At 36.4% G+C, this 21,466-nt stretch overlaps 2 protein-coding genes across 9 annotated transcripts; both read right to left on the bottom strand.

The window, feature by feature from the left end:
* Positions 1 to 572: 572 nt before the first annotated feature.
* Positions 573 to 16,693, bottom strand: LOC120628685 (replication initiator 1-like). 8 transcript variants are annotated; one of them, XM_039897244.1, is made up of 17 exons: positions 16,328 to 16,693; positions 15,708 to 15,844; positions 14,949 to 15,023; positions 14,396 to 14,586; positions 13,924 to 14,011; positions 13,159 to 13,372; positions 12,383 to 12,459; positions 10,082 to 10,300; positions 9,118 to 9,268; positions 8,188 to 8,356; positions 6,994 to 7,131; positions 6,239 to 6,315; positions 5,552 to 5,689; positions 4,861 to 4,968; positions 3,312 to 3,427; positions 2,477 to 2,803; positions 573 to 1,711 (listed from the first exon to the last, which is right to left on the bottom strand). In XM_039897244.1, the coding sequence occupies exons 2-17, from the start codon at positions 15,774 to 15,776 to the stop codon at positions 1,526 to 1,528; spliced, it is 2,343 nt and encodes a 780-aa protein (XP_039753178.1). In that variant the 5' UTR covers positions 15,777 to 15,844; positions 16,328 to 16,693; the 3' UTR covers positions 573 to 1,525. The 8 variants fall into 8 exon arrangements, with proteins under 8 accessions (XP_039753178.1, XP_039753180.1, XP_039753174.1 ...); XM_039897246.1 differs by having other exon boundaries at positions 16,411 to 16,693; XM_039897240.1 differs by having other exon boundaries at positions 15,708 to 15,911; positions 16,550 to 16,693.
* Positions 16,694 to 18,750: 2,057 nt separating this feature from the next.
* LOC120628798 lies at positions 18,751 to 20,981 on the bottom strand. Its single transcript, XM_039897418.1, has 2 exons — positions 20,804 to 20,981; positions 18,751 to 19,508 (listed from the first exon to the last, which is right to left on the bottom strand). The coding sequence occupies exons 1-2, from the start codon at positions 20,979 to 20,981 to the stop codon at positions 18,751 to 18,753; spliced, it is 936 nt and encodes a 311-aa protein (XP_039753352.1).
* Positions 20,982 to 21,466: the final 485 nt, after the last annotated feature.

Genomic DNA, 21,466 nt, shown 5'->3' with positions numbered 1-21,466 from the left:
TGTAATTATACACTATACAATATATTTATTTAATTGCTTTGTAAATTCACTTACAACTGCATGCCATTTCTTACACTAATTGCTTATGATACAAAAGTAACCCTAATGCGATAATAAAAGTAAAATGATGATATGACGTGAAATTATTACTTCATTCGAGAAAATGTTCAGTTTTTATGTTTCTGAGAAAATCAGTATACCTGCAGGTAATTCAATCTATTATAATATTTGCTGAATATTTTCGTTGATATCTGGTCCCCCTTTTTTTTCGAATAAGCGGCCATCCGAAATATAAGGACCATATTAGGAAAAATGTCAAAGTGTCAGGTTCCGAAATATAAGCTGTCAAAATAGTACTGGTGGTGGCGTCAAGGGTAAATAATGAATATTAAACATACGAATTGGCTCAAGAATATTATAAATTAAATTCATGCCAAGTTTAGCTTAAAAAGCATGGAAAAACGTACCTAAAAATACCATAATATTGACAGTTGATCTCTCGTTAATTTTAGCTTGGATTACGTTTTAAACAATATTTTAGGACCAATCACTAGATTTATTTAGCTAAAAAAAGTAGTAGTTAGTTAAGTTTTTTTTTAGTTCCATCAGTCAATATGCATCCACTCCTGGACATCAAATAACCCGACACTGGAAGATTTTGACTCAAACAATAACTATTTTATTGATGTTTTAAATTGTCTTTCTGCGCAGCAAACCGAGCAGATTTTTTCGATTTAATTTCGGCAGAACGATTTTTATAAATTTGCGCTACAAACGCTTATGCCAGTCACGACTAGGTTACTTTACTTACAAAAGTGCCAAAACATAGTATTCATATTACTCTTTGGCTGCGGAAACCATTGTAGCTTTATTTAAAATGCTACTGAGGAATGATTGACCCAACACGGTCCATGCGGACGGATAACTCCATCTAGCATTCCAAGAAGTTAGACACCTTTGTTAATAAACTTTAGCATGTATGTATGTTAACGTTAGAAATGTTATTTTAAACAAATTAAAATTCCTGCTTAAACGGGTAAATGCTCACCGAATTTTGTATAAAAAGTAGTTTAAAACGTTGATTAAAATATACTTTATTTCACTCTTTCATATTATTTGTCATTTTAGTTATGAAATAAAACCACGAAAGCTGTTGGGGTCTCCCGCTATACAGCGCTCGAAAAATATGTGGTAAGCATTTATCCATTTCATAATCACATATTTACTTATGCGTTTTATTTCGTAAAACTTAAATATTTAAGTCTCGATAAACCATGGTTAATATATTTTACTTCTTGGACTGATTAGCGTGGTAATAATCGAGCCTGCAAGTACCATCTGGGATGCGTGTATCACTATGAAGGTTTCAGTCTTTCGTCGCAATTTACCGTGCGATTTCATCGAGGTCACCTAACAATTTTTTTTCGGTGCCGATGTATTGATAGGCACGACGTTTCGCTCACCAAATATTGCGTATTGCTAAGTGTCTTTAGACTGCACGCCGCGGTCGAAGGTTCCTTTTGTGTCATATATGTACAGGCACGTGCAGCAATAAAGCATCTCTTCGCGGGAATTCCATGGAGCACATTTCGCACTTGTAGACCTCTTCCTCGACGGGAGGTGCGGGGATCGCGGGCGGCGGTGACGGTGAGTGGGGTCCGATTGCGCGTAGGTCGTCTGCCGGGTGTCTGGGCGGTCTGCGGTTCCTAGCCTGCAATCCAATCAAATTGTATAATTTTGTGGCCAAAGTCAAAGTCAAATATTTCTTTATTCAAATAGGCACATAGATGGCACTTTTGATGCGTTATTGCCAGCTTATAATAGCTGAAGGTGCGGCAGCGGAGCTTAACATCCTCAGTGAACTTAATATTTATCTAAATAAAATAAGGTATTTTAATTCACTGAGGTAGATTCGGAGTATCGTAGGAAAACGCAGTGAGTTTCCATCTCTATCTTTAAAGTAATATGTTACATAGTATGCGTAATAGATGTATGAAATAAGTGCTCTGCTTTCCTGCGTGGAAACGCACCTTTGAACGGATACCGTAAACTAGCTTGGGCTTTTGACAGAACGTTTGTTAAAAAATCAGTAGTGCAATCTTTACGAGTATAAAACGAGTACCATTTTACTTTGACAATACAGGGTTGTTTGAAAGGTCGATTGGCGCAGTGGGCACCGACCCTGCTTTCTGGGTCTAAGGCCGTGGGTTCGATTCCCACCACTGGAAAAATGTTTGTGTCATGAACATAAATGTTTTTCAGTGTCTGGGTGTATTATAATTATTTAAGTATATTATTCATTAAAATATTGATCAGTCATCTTAGTACCCATAACACAAGCTACGCTTACTTTGGGGCTAGATGCCGATGTGTGTACTGTCGTATTATTATTTATTATTAAACTCGAAAAGGTCTCCTCGATTACCGGCGATCAAATCCTGTACTTTTTACTGAACAAGCATATGAAACCCCATACCTTATTAGCCTTGGACCGGGGCTCCTCTGTGTGTATCATCTTAGGGCGCTGCGCGGGCACTGCGGGCACGCGTCGCCTTCGACGCCGAGGGGCCGGTGAGGCGCGGGGGGCGCGCGTGGCCCGGGCGGCGCGTGTGGGCGGCGGGGAGGGCGACCGGGATACTGTTCTTGAGGGAGAGTGCGAGGGGGCATCCGAGGGGGCAGGCGAGGGTGAGCGGGACGCGGCAGCGGAGGCCACCGGCGAGGGGGATGGGAGGGCCCAGTCCATTGGCGAGGGTGGCCGCTCGATTTTAATTTTTCGTCGCCGCTTGTATTTCCTTGGTCCGTTCTGTTGGGAGTTGTCCATTATTATTATGTTGATTTTGATTGAAGTTTACAAAAAATATACAAAACGCCATTTAAATAATTTAAAAAGAATATTTCTTCACATTTTTTTAAAAATATAAAAATTTTATTTTTTTACAGAATTCGCTTTGGACTTTATGTCAAACCAGCCAGCGAGGTCGTAATAGTAATTAAAGGCAATGGCATGGGCAAATAAAATCTCCCGTGGTACTCCTAGTCAGGACCACCGGTGTAACCACGGTAAAGACTGTTTGGTAACAAATATTATAAATGCGAAAGTGTGTTAGTTTGTTTAGCCTTTCTTTACGCCCTTACTAAGCACCTATCAACTTCATAGAGTTAGTTAGTTAGGATGGATATCGCTAACATAGGCTACTTTTTATCCCGGAAAGCTAACGGTTCCCACGGGATTTGTAAAAAACCATAATAAATGCGGACGAAGATCCCGGCCAACCATTAGTAAATAATATAATTGGTAAATAGTAACTAACCTGAGGCTGTCTTTTCAATGCAGTGTTTTCGTCGCAGTGTTGAATAAGATGTTGAACCAACTCCGCGCTCGAATGTAAAGGCCGCCCACAAACGACACAGCAATATTGGTATCCACCTAAAAATGATGAAAAAAAGAATAATTTTACTTATTCTCATCCTACCTACATGATCTGCCTGATTAATTATTAGGATTAAAGGCTGGCTACAACTTTTTGCAATGAAGCAGCATATTGAACTAAATATTTAATCCATCGTTTAGCATCATTTTATAGTTGTTTTGAATTTTAGTTTAGGGAATACTTTGAGAAATACTTCCGGTAGTTACTAATAAAGGTACATGATTGTACAATATATATATATTGTACAAACTATATTAGTATATAGGAATATATATATATATATATATATATTAGGGTGGCGCAAAAAAAACGACTATTTTTTTTTTTTGAGTCTCAGATGAAAAAATGTTAGTTTTTGATGTTTTAAGAGCCCTCTCCAAAGGACAGCTCAAAAAAAAATTTTTAAGAGGTCACTCCAAATTTTTTTAAATTTCGAAAATCGTCGAAAATCGATTTTTTTTTTTTTTTTAATTTTTTTTCTCGTTACGGTATAATTTTATAGACCAAAAAAAAATAAGTTTCTGAAAGTTTCAGTTAAAAATTTTAATTTTGAAAGGTCGCTCATAATTTTATTTACATTAAAATACTGTTAAAATGTTGTAGTTGATTAAATAAAATGATAAAATTAGAAAAAAATTGTGTTTTTTTTGTTATCCTTGATTTTTTAGTTCATCTCGTGGTGTATTTTTATAGATTATTGTACTAAATAAAGGAAAAAAAATGGCCGGAATTTTAATTTTAATATTAAAAGGTCACTCGAAAAAATCTAAAGTCATTTACTAATAAATTAAAAAAATTATGAGCGACCTTTCAAAATTAAAATTTTTAACTGAAACTTTCAGAAACTTATTTTTTTTTGGTCTATAAAATTATACCGTAACGAGAAAAAAAATTAAAAAAAAAAAAAAATCGATTTTCGACGATTTTCGAAATTTAAAAAAATTTGGAGTGACCTCTTAAAAATTTTTTTTTTGAGCTGTCCTTTGGAGAGGGCTCTTAAAACATCAAAAACTAACATTTTTTCATCCGAAACTCAAAAAAAAAAAAAATAGTCGTTTTTTTTGCGCCACCCTAATATATATATATATAGGAATGTTGTTATTTTACTTTTTACTTTACGCTATGACTCTTGGGAGCCGAGAAGAAAAAGAAAGAGCAAAGAGGAAGAAACGGAGCGTGTGAGCGTTGCAATGCGTTACGTTGTGTAGGACAAGTTTAAGAAAAATTAAGAAAGAAGAAGGCAAACGACCTTGATAAACTATGACAATCGAACTAAATTAACTGACAAAACGAAACTTCTCCCTTTATAACCCCGCCCCAGCTGCGGTGTGTTTAGTGCTTTATATAACTCACCATTAGCACGTCTATCGGGCGCGGAGTGATGAACCCCGCCCCAGCTGCAGTGTGTGTAGTGCTTTATATAACTCACCATTAGCACGTCTATCAGGCGCGGAGTGATGCGATCGCACATGTTCCCTCAACACCACACGTTGGTTGAAGGCGCGCGGACAAACGGCACAGGCGTATGGTTTTTCACCTGCAAAAAATAAAACTGTTATATTTTTGAAATATAATTGTATCCCAAATTAAAACATAAGCATCACGATGTGGATACTTAGGAGATGAATTTAAGCAATGTCAGTGGCGTGCACTTAATACATGCACAAAAGCACTGCCTACCCTCAAATTTATATATAGCTCGTATAAGAGAAGGATTTTTGCCATTTTATGCAATTTCCTGCTGTATGCATACCCAGTAAGAAACCCAGTGCACGCCGCTGAGCAATGTATATGCTCAACACTATTGATCCATACTAGTATAATAAAATTCGAATGCGATGTTAGAAAATTGGCGCTACCTTACTTATCTTGCTCTGAACGGGTGGTTCTTCTGAGAGCAAGTTAAGTAGTCGTCCCCAGTTGTTTGTGGTTACTTCACGACCTAACTAAGAAACCAATCAACATGATTTTTGGCATAGAATTAGATGACAGGATTTAGAGTAAGTAACATAGGCGACTTTTTGCCCCACGCAATCCAAACGGTTACCACGGAATTTCTTAATAAACGTGGATGAAGAACGCGGGCAACCACTAGTGTTTAAATTAAATAACTACTGTACCTGTATGAATCCTTTCGTGTTTGCGCAGAGTACCACCGTCCGCGAAGGCCTTCCAACAAAACCGGCACGCGTATGGTCGTTCACCCGTATGAATACGCACGTGAATCTGTTGGGAGCTCCGTGAACCGAAAACCTTTCCTGAAAATTGATTTATTATCATTATTACTAGAACTGAGAAGTTTGACGGACGGCAGATCAGAATACAGTTAACACCCCTCCACTACCTGCGGGTGTCCTAAGAGGCAACTTAGGAAACCAGTACATGGTACCATGTACTGCGGTCACGAACCCGTTTGCCAAGCGATTATGCGCAAACCTTTTTTGAGTACCTTTTAGTACCATTATTCACTACGCCATAACTATCAAACTCAGTCAGTTACTGTCTAACTTACATGAGTAATAAATAATTGAGTAATAAAAGTCTTCGAGGTCACGGGGTTATTAGATGGGCGCTTACGCGTGTAAAATAAAAAAAATCATCTGCGTATTAAGTTTGTTGTGGGCTTCTTCTTAGACCGGGGCGCGTTTGGAACCCTCGTAGCTTTAGTTTTTAGTTGACGAATTTAGTTATGGTCATCAACTCACTTCTATGTCATATTTTACATGTAATGTACGCATGAAAAGTGCCATCTATGTGCCTATTTGAATAAAGAAATATTTGACTTTGACACAATGAATAAAAATTACCACACTCTCTGCACGGGAATTGTCTCGCACCGGTGCCAGATGACGCGTTATTTCGACCTCTGGACATTCGTTTTAATCTGCAACAATTTTATTTTTTCTTAAACGCAAAAAAAAAATCTAAACGAAAGCATGAATCAAATTAAACAATATATAATTATCATGCATCTTAAACGTAATTTAAAATAATTGATAACGACATTTTATGGTATCATGAACAGCATATGAATATTTACTTTTTAATAGCACCAATTTATTTATTAATCTATATATATAAAAGAAAGTTGTGTTAGTTACATCATTTATAACTCAAGAACGGCTGGGCAAATTTTTATGATATTTGATTTTTAGGATTCCTCTTAGACCGGAATAGGATATATATAATAAGTATTAAAATATAACATTCATCAAAAAAAAAAAATGATCCGCGGTACGAAGTTCGCCGGGACAGCTAGTAAAAATATAAACTTAATTTAAAAGTTAGCTTTATGTAATAGTAATAGTGCTAGAACTTATTATTGACGTTGTTTTGATAACTTTCGGGCCTTACGAGAGTACAAAAGTGTTGTTATCGAGTTTCGAAACAAAATAAAATTGCCTTTCTTCTGTAATCGTAATAATAGATCCTCGTGTTTTTTCACAATTTAATATTAATAGGCGCTTAGGGATTACAGACGATAGCCTGTAACGGCGTATTGGCATGGTGCAAATTTGCAATCTGAATCCCACCACGCCACTACCACTGGATGGGATCGTACCTGTTGTTGGTGCGAGGTCGTTCCGCATGTCTCTCAGCGTGCGCAAGTAGTTGAAGCGCATCCGTGCAGCTCTCGCCGCAAACGTCGCACGTGTGTTCCTGCTCCCACGTACTGCTAGTGCTGTCGTGCCGCTTGTAGCTGTAACCAAATCATTTTAAAGAATGGATAGAAGCATGTGTTATAATGGGTACATAAGTTTCGATTTAAGTTGCTTAACTGCTAAATCGAATAATAGCGGGTCCAAACGGTTCGATTTTAGTTAACCAACAAAATATTGTAAACTAATTGTAATGAAAACGTTCCGACGGTTCAATTAAAATTGATGCAACATCGGTACAAAATATGGCATTTTAAGTCACATCCAAAATGATTTAAAAAAAAACAACCAAAAACACAGAGACCCAGAATAGAAGATTTGCTCGCACGCAATCGAGGAGTCGTTTAAGAGTATCGAAATATTTGAACATCAGAGTAAAATACTCTCATTGTGAATATTTGCTGATATATGGGCTGATCCTATAGGTCAGATCCTACATTTACCCTTAACTTATAACTCTGTTCATCTATTTTATTTTATGCTGTGTTGTTATCAATTAATTAAATTAGTGAAGTATTCCAATTTATTTTATTTTATATTGTGTTGCAATCAAATAATTTAATTAGTGTCATTACGACATCATTATCGCCATATAGCCCCAAAGCAAGCGTAGCTTATGTTATGGGTACTAAGATAGCTGATGCCTGATGAATATTTTTATATGTATGTATACGCCTTCGCACCTAGCACTTAGTACTATTAGTGTTCTCTTTGTACCTTTTCCTTCAGTGTTTCGTTGCAATAAAGTTTTTCCTATTCTATGAATACTTATAATATATCAGCTAAACACCCGGAAACTGAAAACGTTCAAACGTTCGTCATCCGAACATTTTCCAGTAGTGGGAATCGAACCAACAGCCTAGGACTCAGAAAGTAGGGTAGCTGCCCACTGCGCCAATCGGCCGCAAAAACAATAAATAAATATTATTATTTTTTCTTTAACCACCCGCAAAAATTTTTACTTTTAAATATTTTGGTACATCTGTAAAGCACTTTGAGATTTTGTATCTACTAATTTTAAAATATTATTGTATTCTCGATGTAAGTGAACTATTGTGTTCTTTTTTGAGAAAATAAATGTCTTTAAGCTGAAATACCTATGCGCCGCAGTGACGTGTCTCCGCAGCAAGTCGGCCCTCTGGAACGCCACTCCACAGTCACCGCAGAACAATTCCGGACCTCGCATATCTACCATTCGGTCGCGTTCCCTTTCACGTTCGCTTCCGCTGTGCGCTATCGGCGACAGTCGGAACTCCATATCGTCACCTGTAACAAGTAACCGAAATTAAACGTTAAACGTTTTGCCGACCTACCTGGGCGCCAACGGTGAGCGCTGTGAATTTAGGTAGGAGGTCCCGGGTTTGATACCCGCAGGGGCAATTTGGGAATTTATAATTTCTTTATTTTCTTGGGTATGCTCTGGTGGGAGGCTTCGGCCGTGGCTAGTTACCACCCTGCCGAGAAAGTCGTGCCGCTAGGCGATTTAGTGTTCCGGTATGATGTCCGGTGGAAATCAAAGGTGTTGAACATTCTCTTAGTTTATTTTCAAGTAAGCGAACACGCCATAAATAGGGCCATCTGAATTGTTATACATATCTTATAAAACTGCTGCGAGATGATGTGGAGTGATTTAAATTTTATAATGATTTTCGGGATTTTTCCTGGTATCATTTACTATCCAATACTTAACAACTTTTTAACCCATCCGCTACAGCGTCGCCCCCACAATTTGACGCTTTTAGACGGACACTTTTCATAAACAGAGAGGGTTGTCCTTACCTGAATCCTACATGCCTTTTATATATTTTTTTATGTATATATTATATAATGCCTTCCGTCTCACCCTAACCAATCAACGTATAGTTAACAGGGCGGAGAGTAACTTTTAGTTCTTGAAAAAAATAAAGTTACCAAGGTTTACAGGAATATTTGTATATTTAAACCAAATATCGTACTTATTCACCTCGAGTATGATGAGATATTCACTGCGGGGCGCAGCTACTATTTATTGTATAACGACCACTTACCAGAGTTGTCTTCGTACGCGGCCTCAGTGGCAGCGGGAGTCGCGTGCGCAAGGTGTGGGTGGCGGGTGGCGCAGTGCGTTCGCAACGCTTCGCGCGACCAGCAAAGCTCTCCGCACTCGCCACAATCCACGGGGGAATCCCCGCCGTGTACCTAAGCACATATTGGGTAATGTACCTTTATTATTAACACCTGTCAGCTTGTTGTCACTTTGTTTTAGTCTCCATTAGGCATGATGACATTAACAAAGAATCGCTAAAATAATTAATTTATGTAATAGTATAAGTATATAAGGATAGGATATGCCCTGGTGGGTAGGACAGGGGCAGAGTTCGAATCCCAGCACCTCTTAATTTTTTTTAATTATGTGCTTTTTAAACAATTAAAACATCACTAGCTAGCTAAAAAGGTAAAGGAAAACATCGTGAGAAACCTGCATGCCTGAGAGTTCTCCATAATAAATAAATAAATAAATATACTACGACTGTACACACATCGCCATCTAGCCCCATAGTAAGCGTAGCTTGTGTACTAAGATAGCTGTTGAATATTTTTATGAATATAACACATAAATACTTATAATATACAGATAAACACCCAGACACTGAAAAACATTCATGTTCAACATTTTCCAGTTGTGGGAATCGAACCCACGGCCTAGGACTCAGAAAGCAGGGTCGCTGCCCACTGCGCCAGTCGGCCGTCCGAACTGGTCCAGCATGGTGGATGGCCTTAACCCCTCCTCTTTGTGGGAGGAGACGCGAGCCCTGTAGTGGGCTGGAAACAGGTTGATATGATGATGATGTTTATACCGGAGAGAAGGCTCCAGCATTCGGTGCTACTACTACCATCTACTGCGATCGACAACCCGTTTGCCCAGCGTGGGCAAACCCTTCTGTTAGGAGAGGTCTTTTGACCAACTATGGACCGCTATAGGCTATTTACGATTAAATTATTTTCACTCACCCTAGCATGCGACTGGAGGGCTTTCTCTCTAGCGAAACCAACGCCGCAATGCCTGCACACGAAGGGACGCGCGGGGTCTGCGGGCGGCGGGAGAGGCGAGGGAGGGGAGGGCGAAGGCGAAGGGGGCGAGGGAGGTACGGGTTCAGCTTTGGGGGGTGTGCGGCCTCGTCGCGACCATTGCTGCGTACGCGCTGACGTCATATGCTCCCAAACGCCGTTCTGCAATCACACGAGAGTATCTTTAATAATATTATAAATGCGAAAGTGTCGTTGTATGTTTGTCTTTACTTAACGCTTTAACTACGAAAACCAATCAACTTGATTTTTGGCATAGATTGGATAGAAGCAGGCGTTACTTTGCGGAAATCCATAATATATTATGAACATTAAGCTTAATTTGCTATACTCCGCGAACAGCAGGAAAATCTGCATGGTGTAATTTATAATTTCTTCAATCCGTATTCTCCACACCAAACTCCTCGGCAATGTAGGGTATATACACACGTTTGGCTCCGAACCCGGAGCATCCTCAGATGTTGACTTTACAATGAATATTTGTTAAGTCTTAACAATTATTCATTGTAAAGTCAACATCTCCTGCGACTTAGTTGAAAGGACGGTAATTAACACAAGCTACTTTTAATTCCATGAAAACAAATGGCTCTCACGGGATTTGTAAAAAAAAAAGCGGGCAACAGCTACTTATATGTGTGACTAGCTGTTGCCTCTGAATTCGTCCGCCTTAATTTGTATGGTCCCGCGGGACCCATCAGTTTTACCGGGGGTTTTTTTCGGTAATGGTAAGTAATGGAATCACGTTGTAGGCACAGAATTAAGAACATACAGAAACCGTGTATACGATTAATTATTATTATTATAATTAAATTCTTTATTGCACACACAAAAACAAAATACAAAGAGAAACACAATGGGTAAATATAAAATATAATAATAAAATACAAGTTTCGGTGTGCAAAGGCGGTCTTATCGCTAAAGCGATCACTCTCAGACAACCTTTGGCGAAAGTAGTTGTTATAAGGAACGGGTTGGTGCGGCAATCAAAATGTTGAAGCATTAAAAACCACTCCGCGTTAGAGTTGTGTCTCGAACAAACGGTATAGCGACTTCATACCATTTAGCAGTTGAAAGTAATTATTTTACCTCTAATGTTCTAAATGTTTAACATAAAATTGGAAAATGAGAAAAGGTATGTGAGCAAGCAACATTCCGCGGGTGTAAAGTGAGACGTGCGAGGGGCGTTTCCACTATTTTTGGACACAATGAACTGTATACAATAATGGATGAATTAGGATTATGTGGTTGTAGGTGACTGATAACGACTAAGCCACTGGGAGGTATCTTTGCATCGTTCGAGTCCATGTAAGACTGAAGTGTATTGACAATGGTTGCTAATCAAATATAATTTTAATTTTGTTTGGTTCCTGAAAGCTATCTAATAACTAAATAGTTATTAGCGTATTTGTAAAAATTCTTATCAATTTAATAAAATATTAAATAATAATAATAAATAAAATAGTTTATTTTAAAATTTTTAGTTTTAACAAGATAGCAAGTTTGGAACCTTCTTTCTGGAAATATCTGGCATATAACAATTTATAGTTATCAAAAGTTTAATTTACCCACTTTATAAATTTACTGTAACAGTACATAACTTTTATAAATTTGTTGTAACAGTACATAACCAAATCATGAATTTTATAGGCAGATTTTGTCACTTATATTGCATTATTATTTTCTGAAGGATCTTTAATGTAATGAAGCAGTCTAAGATGGTAACGGGATATCCCATTTAGGGGTTCAATATAATTCAAAATTAATTTAAATATATCCCAGTTATATTAAATTAATTATAATATGTAATTAATTGCTATGTACGCGTCATCAAACCGCTAAATCGTTTAGCGGTTCGTGTTTGTCGGTAGAGTTGTAACTAGCTACGGCCGTAGCCTCCAACCAGACACAATATTTATATAAACATACATCAGACAAGATATAAACATGTAACATCCAGCTGGCCTGGCTCATCGGGAACTAAATCAATTGCTTTGTTATTGGTAATCTTATCTTTATCGTAACTTTTACACTGCTGTCTTATAATAATGCCGTTTTAGTTCAGGTTTACGGAAAATCACTTTAATGATAAACAATAATAATAAACTTCCACACTATTTCAAGTGTGGAAGTTACAGAATGGGTTTCAAACATTATGTTATTAGAGAAAATTTGAATTTATTAAATTAATCCTGGATTTTTAAATAATAATAAGTAATTCATAATCACCTCTACTGGTTCTGGATTCTTCTTCCGTCTGCCTCTCTTTTTCTTCATTTTTACCACTTGGGGAGAAATTATTTCCTCTGTAACAAAAAAAAAATATTATAAAAAATGAGCCTGGTCAGTCAATTAATATTTATTATTACAACATATAAACAAAACCGCCTAACATACACAAGGAATTTAAAATTTAGAATAGGAACTGCTTTTACGCATGTATAAAGTGCACAGCAGCGGTTAGTGATACCAATTGGAACCCTATGGGAACGAAATTCAAAAAAAGTAGAGGTTAAGTTTAATAAAAAATTTGATCAGGTCTGAAAGTACTTAAACCAAAAGTGCTGGACCAGATTCCCTTGCGGCAAAAATGAAATCTTGATTTCATTTTTAATGCAATATGTGTTACTTTTCTCACTCTTAGTTAATTTAATGGTTATTATATTTCACAGAACACTGAGTCTTCGGTTTGAATCCCGGGTCAGGCCAAAAATTGTTGTTTTATCTGTTAAGGAATTTTTAGTACCAGCCCGGAGTTTGGAAATTGGTGGCCAACCCCCGTGCCTGACAATCCCGGTTATTATCACTAACTTGTGGCAAGAGTCGTTAAAGCCCACCAACCCACATTGGAGCAGCATGGTGGGTTATGCTCTAAATCCATCTCTCTCATTAGGGAAGAACCCAGTCCACCCCAGAAGGGGGTCATTAATAGGCTGCGGATGATGATGGTGTTTTACAGTTTCCTGTAAAACACCCTGTGCTCCTGTATTGTGTATAGCACTTACCGTAATCCATCATGTCAGGGGTATCTGGCACCATTGCATGAACTTTAAGGTGGTTCATGAGATCACATTTGCGTACATATCGCACCCCACACAGGTTGCAGGCGTGCGGACGGTCGTTCTGATGAGCCACCATATGATTCATGAGAGCAGCCTTTTTACGGAACCGACGTGAACAAAAGTCGCACGGCCATGGACGCATTGCTGTGTATTCATCCTAAATAAAGATAAGGTACTAATAAAATACTAATTCAATACTAGATGGTGAATTCTAGATGGTGAATACGGCCGATTGGCGAAGTGGGCAGCGACCCTGCTTTCTCAGTTAAAGGCTGTGGGTTCGATTCCCACAACTGGGAAATGTTTGTGTGATGAACATGAATATTTTTCAGTGTCTGGGCGTTTATCTGTGTATTATAAGTAATGTATATTATTAATTAAAATGTTCACTAGTCATCTTTAAAGTACCCATAACACAAGCTACGCTTACTTTGGGGCTAGATGGCGATGTATGTATTGTCGTGGTATATTTATTTATTTATTAATAAAAAAAAAAGGTGGCGATTGCAATACAAAACAACGATTTTTGATTTAATCAATTTGTTTTGCTGTTCCTGATTTTTTTTTTATTTTAACCTATAAGTAGGGACATAGGGTCTCACTGATCCATGGCACTTTACTTTAATGTAAAAGAGCTATTTTTAGGACTCTTATCATTTTAGTCTTGTGCCCTTAATATTTTAGCAAAGTATTATTATATGATCATACTTGGTCTGTTGGTAATGGTACATCAATATCATTCTCTACTTTAACATCTTGAACTGGATTCGCTAAATGTTCTAAAGGCACTTCAACTCTGAAATAAAAAAGGGCAAAAAAAATTATTATACAATATTAACCCAGACAAAACTGAGGAATTTTGTATGGGCAATTCCTGTATTTATAATGTGAGGCCATTCCATTTTGAGGTAAGTTTGAGACAAATAAGGCCTTACAAACAAATATGGCCTACAATGTGTGACATTTTTATGTTTTATAAAAATTTTACAATACTTTTAGGAAAGTAAACAGTAACACTAGTATTCTAGAATAATCTGGCTGTATAAAATTAAACTAGATATACTGTAGATTCTCAGTGAAAGCCTTTCACTGAATAACAGGAATTCGAAAAATGCTTTCAAATTAAACTAACTAGGAGTCAAGCTTAATTTAATGTCTTACATAATAAAATATATAATACATAAATCTGTTGCACCTCTCTTGTCCACCAGAAAGAACCCAGTCATCAGTGATAACTTCCTCTGTTACACACTCTACATTAGGGTCCTCTGCCAATTCAGCACTCTCTGTGTAGCTAACAACATCTTGTGAGAGAAACATTAGATTCTCTGCAGCCATTTGATCAGTGTGTGCTATGATTTCTTCAGATGTCTGTTGGGAAAGATATAAAATTCTACAGGGAGACATATAGCAGGTTGTCATTGAGGTAAAAACTTAACTGTCAGCAAGTTTAATTAAAAAGTCAATTAAGAACAACTTTGTTCTTAAAAATATAAATAAAAAGCATTTAAGAAAAAAGTAAAAGATGGACAACATTCGAAAAATGGCCTTATCAGAGTTTTCTTACAGGAAATCTATAGTGTAAGATTTTGTGTGTAAAACAATTTTGACATGCTCAGTTAAAAGTACTCATCATTTGGTATAAAAGGCAACTAATATTTTGATGAATATTTTATTTTTAACATACTATTGCTCTGCAAATCAACTCCAAGTAAGTTACTGTTAATACATACCATATTCCCATAAGATTCATTCTGCACATTATCAATTCCACATATTACTTCTTCGCTTGCCACTATATTAGAGGACTGAAACAAACATAATAAATGATAATTGAGAAGCTATTACGAATCTATTATCAATACAAAAAGAAAAGTGGATTATTGGGAAGGTAATGTTTGCTAAGGAACTGATGGATATACTATCGTTAATAGGGACCTTGAATCTACCTACCTAAAGAAATTTCCATTTCAGTATAATATCTTTATCCAAACTCGGTGATGTTGAAATGGATAACTTATAATACAATATTGTTAAATAAATGCATTTCAAATTTTTTTTTTTATTCTTTAAGTATATTGTATTAAAGGTTAGTTTGTCATTTAATTATGTCAACTGGTTATTTTTTTTTTTAAGTGATCAAATAACAGACATCAAAAGCCTGCTCTTTTTAATTGCCTTAATTTTGAAACTTAACTAATTCCTTAACCAAAGCCTACTAAATACACAGCTAGTATTTAATGTATAATTATTAAAGTTTAATGTAGTTAGTTTATTGTATAATTAGTAACCCCTTTATACTGTGGAAGGAGACCCATGCTCTGTAGTGGGCCTGTAATGGGTTGAGGTGATAATGATGGAGACAATTAGTAATGTGTATTTAATAATGTTTTATGAAATTAAATAATAACTGGTTTTGTTTAGCGTTGCATTTTCGAAAATCATATACATCCTAAAACACTGTATTTAAATATAAAACCAATTTCACAAACCTTATCTTCCTCCCATTGGAGGGTGAATTCTTCTGATTCCATTTTGATTTCTTCTTTGATTATGTCCATTTTTATACCTGTATTTTATGACACTAAGAGGATTCTATATTTAGCAGTTCTTCTATTGCAGTGAGACACTAAATATCCGAAAATTGGTATATTATACATTTTGTGCACCCCACTTCTGCATAAAATATTTACCTACTGCATTTGTTGATGAATAATAATACACATAATGAACATTTAAACAAATTAAGTAAATATAAGCTATAAACACAAATTGAATTGAATTGTTAGTGTATACAAGTTTTTTATGTATAAAAACCGTAAATCTAAAAGAAGCAATTAAATATTCGCAATATTTAATGATTCTACTGATAAAAAATGGATTCATAACTTGTCAACAAAATTCACTAATCTATCATCTGGAATCAAAACATCAACATAACCTTAACTATCTTAACATTATAAGTTACAAAATAGTCCGCTTTATATATTAAATAAGATGGCTTGTAAGCCAGAAATCAACAGCTCGACGGGAGCCGCCCAGTAAACCATTATTACAAACGCAAAGGCCCAACAAAAATGGTGTCAGAATAGAATTACAATGATAAGGTTACTTGTCAAATACATACGCCAACTTCTATGCATCTATTGTAACTTAATACAATACGACAAAATTATGGAATTAAAAGAATTGTACCTAGCGTGATCAATAAATAATTAGAGATACCGCGTATATCGATACGTTTAAATGACGCAATCACAGAACTTATCAATAGTTCAACATGGATGAAAACACAATATAACCAAAGTTCGGCTATAGGTTAGATTTTACTTACTGTACACTTGATTTTAGGTAAAGACATTCACTTTAGCTATAGCAATATTTGGAGAGCGAATATATTTTGCAATAATTGGATAGAGGGTAAATGGCTATCTTGAACAATTAATCATTTTCCAAAATTCCATATTTTGCCACAGACTACGAGCTATTAGCCGAGTGTTGTCTTTAAGGAATAGACTACAAGATGCAGATGAAATACAATACAACCACTGACCTCTATTATACAATATAATAGATTGATTACTACGGATCTCATTGCCTCCGAACAATCAATATCTCAACCAAAAAACAAAATGGTTTCGTTAAAACTATATGATGTGATTTGGTCCGTCCGTCTAAACCATAATTAAGTCATTAAAGGCTTTCAGCCTATCAACTCACATCAGCGCAGTGTCGTGGGTCTTTGATTTAAAGTCCTTTCTCGTAGGAGGAAGGGTGTTAAATCCAGGAGACCTGTGCAAAGCAGTGGGAATATAATACTTAATGAACGTAAGTAAATAATGTACTTAAGTAAATAATATTCTTAAGTATATAGTGTATTAGCAGTATGGCTTTACTAAAGGTCGTAGCACAACGGACGCAGGCTCTAAACTTATAAAACATGTTTATGATGCCTGGGAATGTTCACAGAACGCCATGGGGGTTTTTTGTGATCTATCTGAAGCTTTTGATTGTGTTGTTTATAAAACCTTGCTTCTTAAGCTAAGCCAGTATAGTATCCAAAACGTTGCACTAAATTTGGTTGCCTCTTATCTCAGCAATAGGACCCAAAGAGTTTGCATAAATGATGCAAAGTCTCAGGGTTCAAATACCTCAATGGGTGTCCCACAAGGCTCGATTTTGGGTCCCTTTCTATTTTTAGTGTACCTACATAAATAATCTACCGTACCATGTCAGTGGAACCTGCGACATTGTATTGTTTACAGATGATACATCTCTAATTTTTAAGACTGATAGGAGTAAAGATAACTTTGACGAAGTAAACCGTGTTATGTCGCATGTGTCGCACTGGTTTACAGTTAACAACTTACTTTTAAATGCAAAAAAAAACAAAGTGTGTCGAATTTATCTTACCAAATGTAAAGAAAATTAATAAAAATATAATGATAAATGGGGAATCACTAAAAATAGAGACTTCCACAGTTTTTCTGGGCGTGACCTTGGATATTAAGCTACAGTGGGGTGCCCATATAGATTCACTAGCGGGTAAACTAAGCTCGGCTGCCTACGCAGTCAGAAAAATTAGACAGATTACTGACGTTGAAATAGCTAGGCTTGTTTATTTTGCGTACTTTCATAGTGTTATGTCCTATGGAATCTTGTTATGGGGTAAAGCAGATGATAGCGAAACTATATTCGATATCATCTGCCCTCGTAGCTTTAGTTTTTAAGTTTACGAATGTGGTTATCGCCATCATCTCACTACCGTGTGGTTCTTATGTACGCATCAAAAGTGCCACCTGTGGGCCTACTTGAATAAAGATATTTTTTGACTTTGACTTTGACTTTATTTATATTGCAGAAAAGAGCTGTACGGTCAATATATAAACTTAAATCACGCGAATCCCTCCGTGAGAAGCTTAGAGCCTGTCCAGATAAGGCGTTTTACGCGCGAGTGAACTCGCGCGTTTCAATTTATATTGCGTCCAGATATCACGTGTTACGCGCGTTCCTACGCTGGGAGGCATTCAGTTATAAACATGGACTCGGACACAGCGGTTGTGTTGTGGCTTGCATACTGTCGATGGAAACGTCGTAAACGAAGAGAAAGTCGACGATTTAACGTGCATCCAATTCTACGTGACAGAATGACGCATAGTATGTTCATAACATTATATCCAAAGCTCAGAGAACACAGCGAAAAATTTTTCAACTACTTTCGAATGTCAATAACATCTTTTGATGATTTACTGGAAATTATTCAAGAAGATTTAACTCCATGTCAAAATTATGTGGTACGGGATACTGTTTCTGCAGAAGAAAAACTCGTGATTACTTTGAGGTAAGTGATAATTTTTATTGTTTTATTATAAAATGTATGAATAATAGTTTTGTAATTTAGAGGTACTTAATACTTTTAATTATTTTAATATCAACCTAACTTTTGTACTTTTGACGTAAGAAAGAATCAATTTAACAAAAAATTATGAATCATTAAAAAACATTCTAACAAACTAGTAGGTTATTTAACCTTAATTAATTATTGTATAGCTCCATTAATTCAGATTCTTGCGAATCTTGTGTAGATGCCGGTGATGGTGTTGTTGGAAGAGTGTTTTGGGCGAGAGTATTCCGTGGCGTAGTGAAATAACCTCGATTATAAGTTGCAGGGGACAACGAAGATGTTAAAGATTCTGTTGTGTTATATCCTGTTTCTTCAAAATAATCTCTCTGTCCACGTTGTGTTAGCCCTACTTGGTAATGATATTGTGTAGAAGGTTGGTAGGCAGATCGAACAGCTGAAGGTTTATCATACATGGTTTGTTGAGCTTGAAGCACTTTCATTAATTCAATTTTTGTTTGAAGTCTGTTTTCCTCTGGTATTTTAATAAGCTCCTTGTGTAATGACATGCAGAATAATTTGTCATCATCTGACTCCATTTGGTTTGATGTCTGTGGCTGATTTCTAGATGTTAAATTTTTGTTTATGATGGCGAGAAATTCTTCATCAGCTGCGTTCAGCTTTTTTTTCTTTTTCACCTGACTAAGCGGAGGTCTCATTACATCTTCCCCATCGCCAGAAAATTCTTGTTCTTCAGCTGTTACAGACGTGGTGTTGATATTGCTTTCAGTAGCTTTATTCCGTGTCGATCGTTCGAGGAACATCAAACGTTCAAAATAAATATATTTGGCTTTGCTGGAGGCTCCTGATCCAGACGGTGTGGTTTTCATCTTCTTCATTTCTCTAACAAAGCCATCACGCAATCCTTTCCACTTCTTTTGCAATGAAATGCCTGAAATCAATAATAAACGTATTGAAATGGTCAAAAGAAATATTTATGTTTGTATATGTATAATTTTTTGTATCTACAAAATAAATAGAAAAATACAATTACAAATAGTGCTATTTAAAGGGTGACCGGTAATTCAACCTATTCCTTGAAGGAGGTTAAACTAGGGATCATTTGCCACAAATTAACCCATATCTCCCAGTTGATAAAGGTTAATTTGTGGCAAATGATCCCTATTTTAACCTTCTTCAAGGAATAGGTCAAATTACTGGTCACTCTGTATGCAGACATGCATATAAATAAATACTGTACATATTATAAGAATTTAATGGACAATATTTAATAATATTAACTTTTTTTCAGATATTTGGCCACAGGATGTTATTTTGCGGACCTGCATTATGCCTACAGACTAGGAAAGTCTACAGTTATCGGAATAGTACAGAAAACCTGTTACGTTATGTGGCAAAAACTACAAAATATAGTAATGAGAGAACCCACGAAGGCTGAATGGGAAGAGATTTCAAAACAGTTTCAAAAATATGCAAATTTCCCAAATTGCATCGGTGCCATCGACGGCAAGCATATCCGTATTATAAAACCCAACGATTCTGGGTCTCTTTTTTATAACTATAAAAATTATTTTTCGACTGTTTTACTGGCTGTATGCGATGCAAATTATTGTTTTATTTCAGTAGACATCGGCGCATATGGAAAAAGTAACGACTCCTCAATTTTTAAAGACTCAGTTTTGTATAAAAAACTTGTCGAGAAAACTTTAGATATTCCAGATCCAAAGCCAATATCGCAAACAGATTCAACTCCCTTACCCCATGTGATAGTAGGAGATGAAGCGTTCAGTCTGTCTGAAAACATTATGCGCCCTTATTGCGGTAAATCTCTAACAATCAAGAAAAAAATATTCAACTACCGCTTATCCAGAGCCCGGCGTTACATTGAATGTTGCTTTGGTATCTTGGTAAATAAATGGAGAGTTTTTCATAGACCGTTGAATGTAGACTTAGAGTTTGCAGAAAACATAATTAAAGCTTGTTGTGTTCTTCATAATTACGTCAGGTTAAGGGATGGTTATAGGTATGACCACACTCTGTACGAAACATCTTTGAATAGTTTGAACACTGAGGTAGTAAGGCCTAATGCAAGATCGCGAAATACAAGAGACAAATTCGCGGATTATTTTGTTAACGAAGGCAAACTCCCTTGGCAAGATAAAATGCTATAGTAAAATTAATGTTATCTAAGAAATAATATTATTAAATAAACTATCGTTTACTTACCTAAAGCTTTTTTCTTTTCTTGGGAATCGCCAGGTTCACAAAAAATTTCGACTATTTCTTCCCAGTTCCTACGTTTTATTACTCTATTGGAATAGTCTGAAGATTCCATATCCCATATGGCTACTCTTTTTTCAATTTCTGCTATAAAAAGTTCAGTATCGAAGTTATCACGCTCCATTTTTAGTACGTCCACTCGCTACAGATTCGCGCGTAGTACTGGACGCAGTAACGGCGTTCGAGTACCTCGACTCGCGCGTTCTACGCGCGTAGAACGCGCGAGTCGAGAGTCTCGCTCGTTACCGGCGTTTTACGCGCGAGTGAGGAAACGCGCGTCATTATCTGGACGGAATATATGTAGCTGTAGTATCTCGGGAACGCGCGAGTGTCTACGCGCGCGTCGACTCGCGCGTAAAACGCCTCATCTGGACAGGCTCTTAAAGAAAAAGGCATACTTACTGTAGCTTCACAATATATTTATAATAAAATATTATTTGTAAGACAACATATTAGTCTTTATAAAGAAAAAGTGGACATAAACAGTCGACTTACAAGAAATGGTCATAAATTAGTGTCATCTGCATATCGTCTGCAAAAGGTACAGAAGTCATTTGTGGGATTGAGTATACGCTTTTATAGTATGATTCCTAAGGTGATTTTGGACCT

The sequence above is a fragment of the Pararge aegeria genome, chromosome 13, assembly GCF_905163445.1.
Source record: "Pararge aegeria chromosome 13, ilParAegt1.1, whole genome shotgun sequence".
In the NCBI taxonomy this organism is placed as follows: domain Eukaryota; kingdom Metazoa; phylum Arthropoda; class Insecta; order Lepidoptera; family Nymphalidae; genus Pararge; species Pararge aegeria.
The sequence above is the reverse complement of the archived record's forward strand: the minus strand, read 5'-3'. Positions and strand labels throughout refer to the sequence as shown.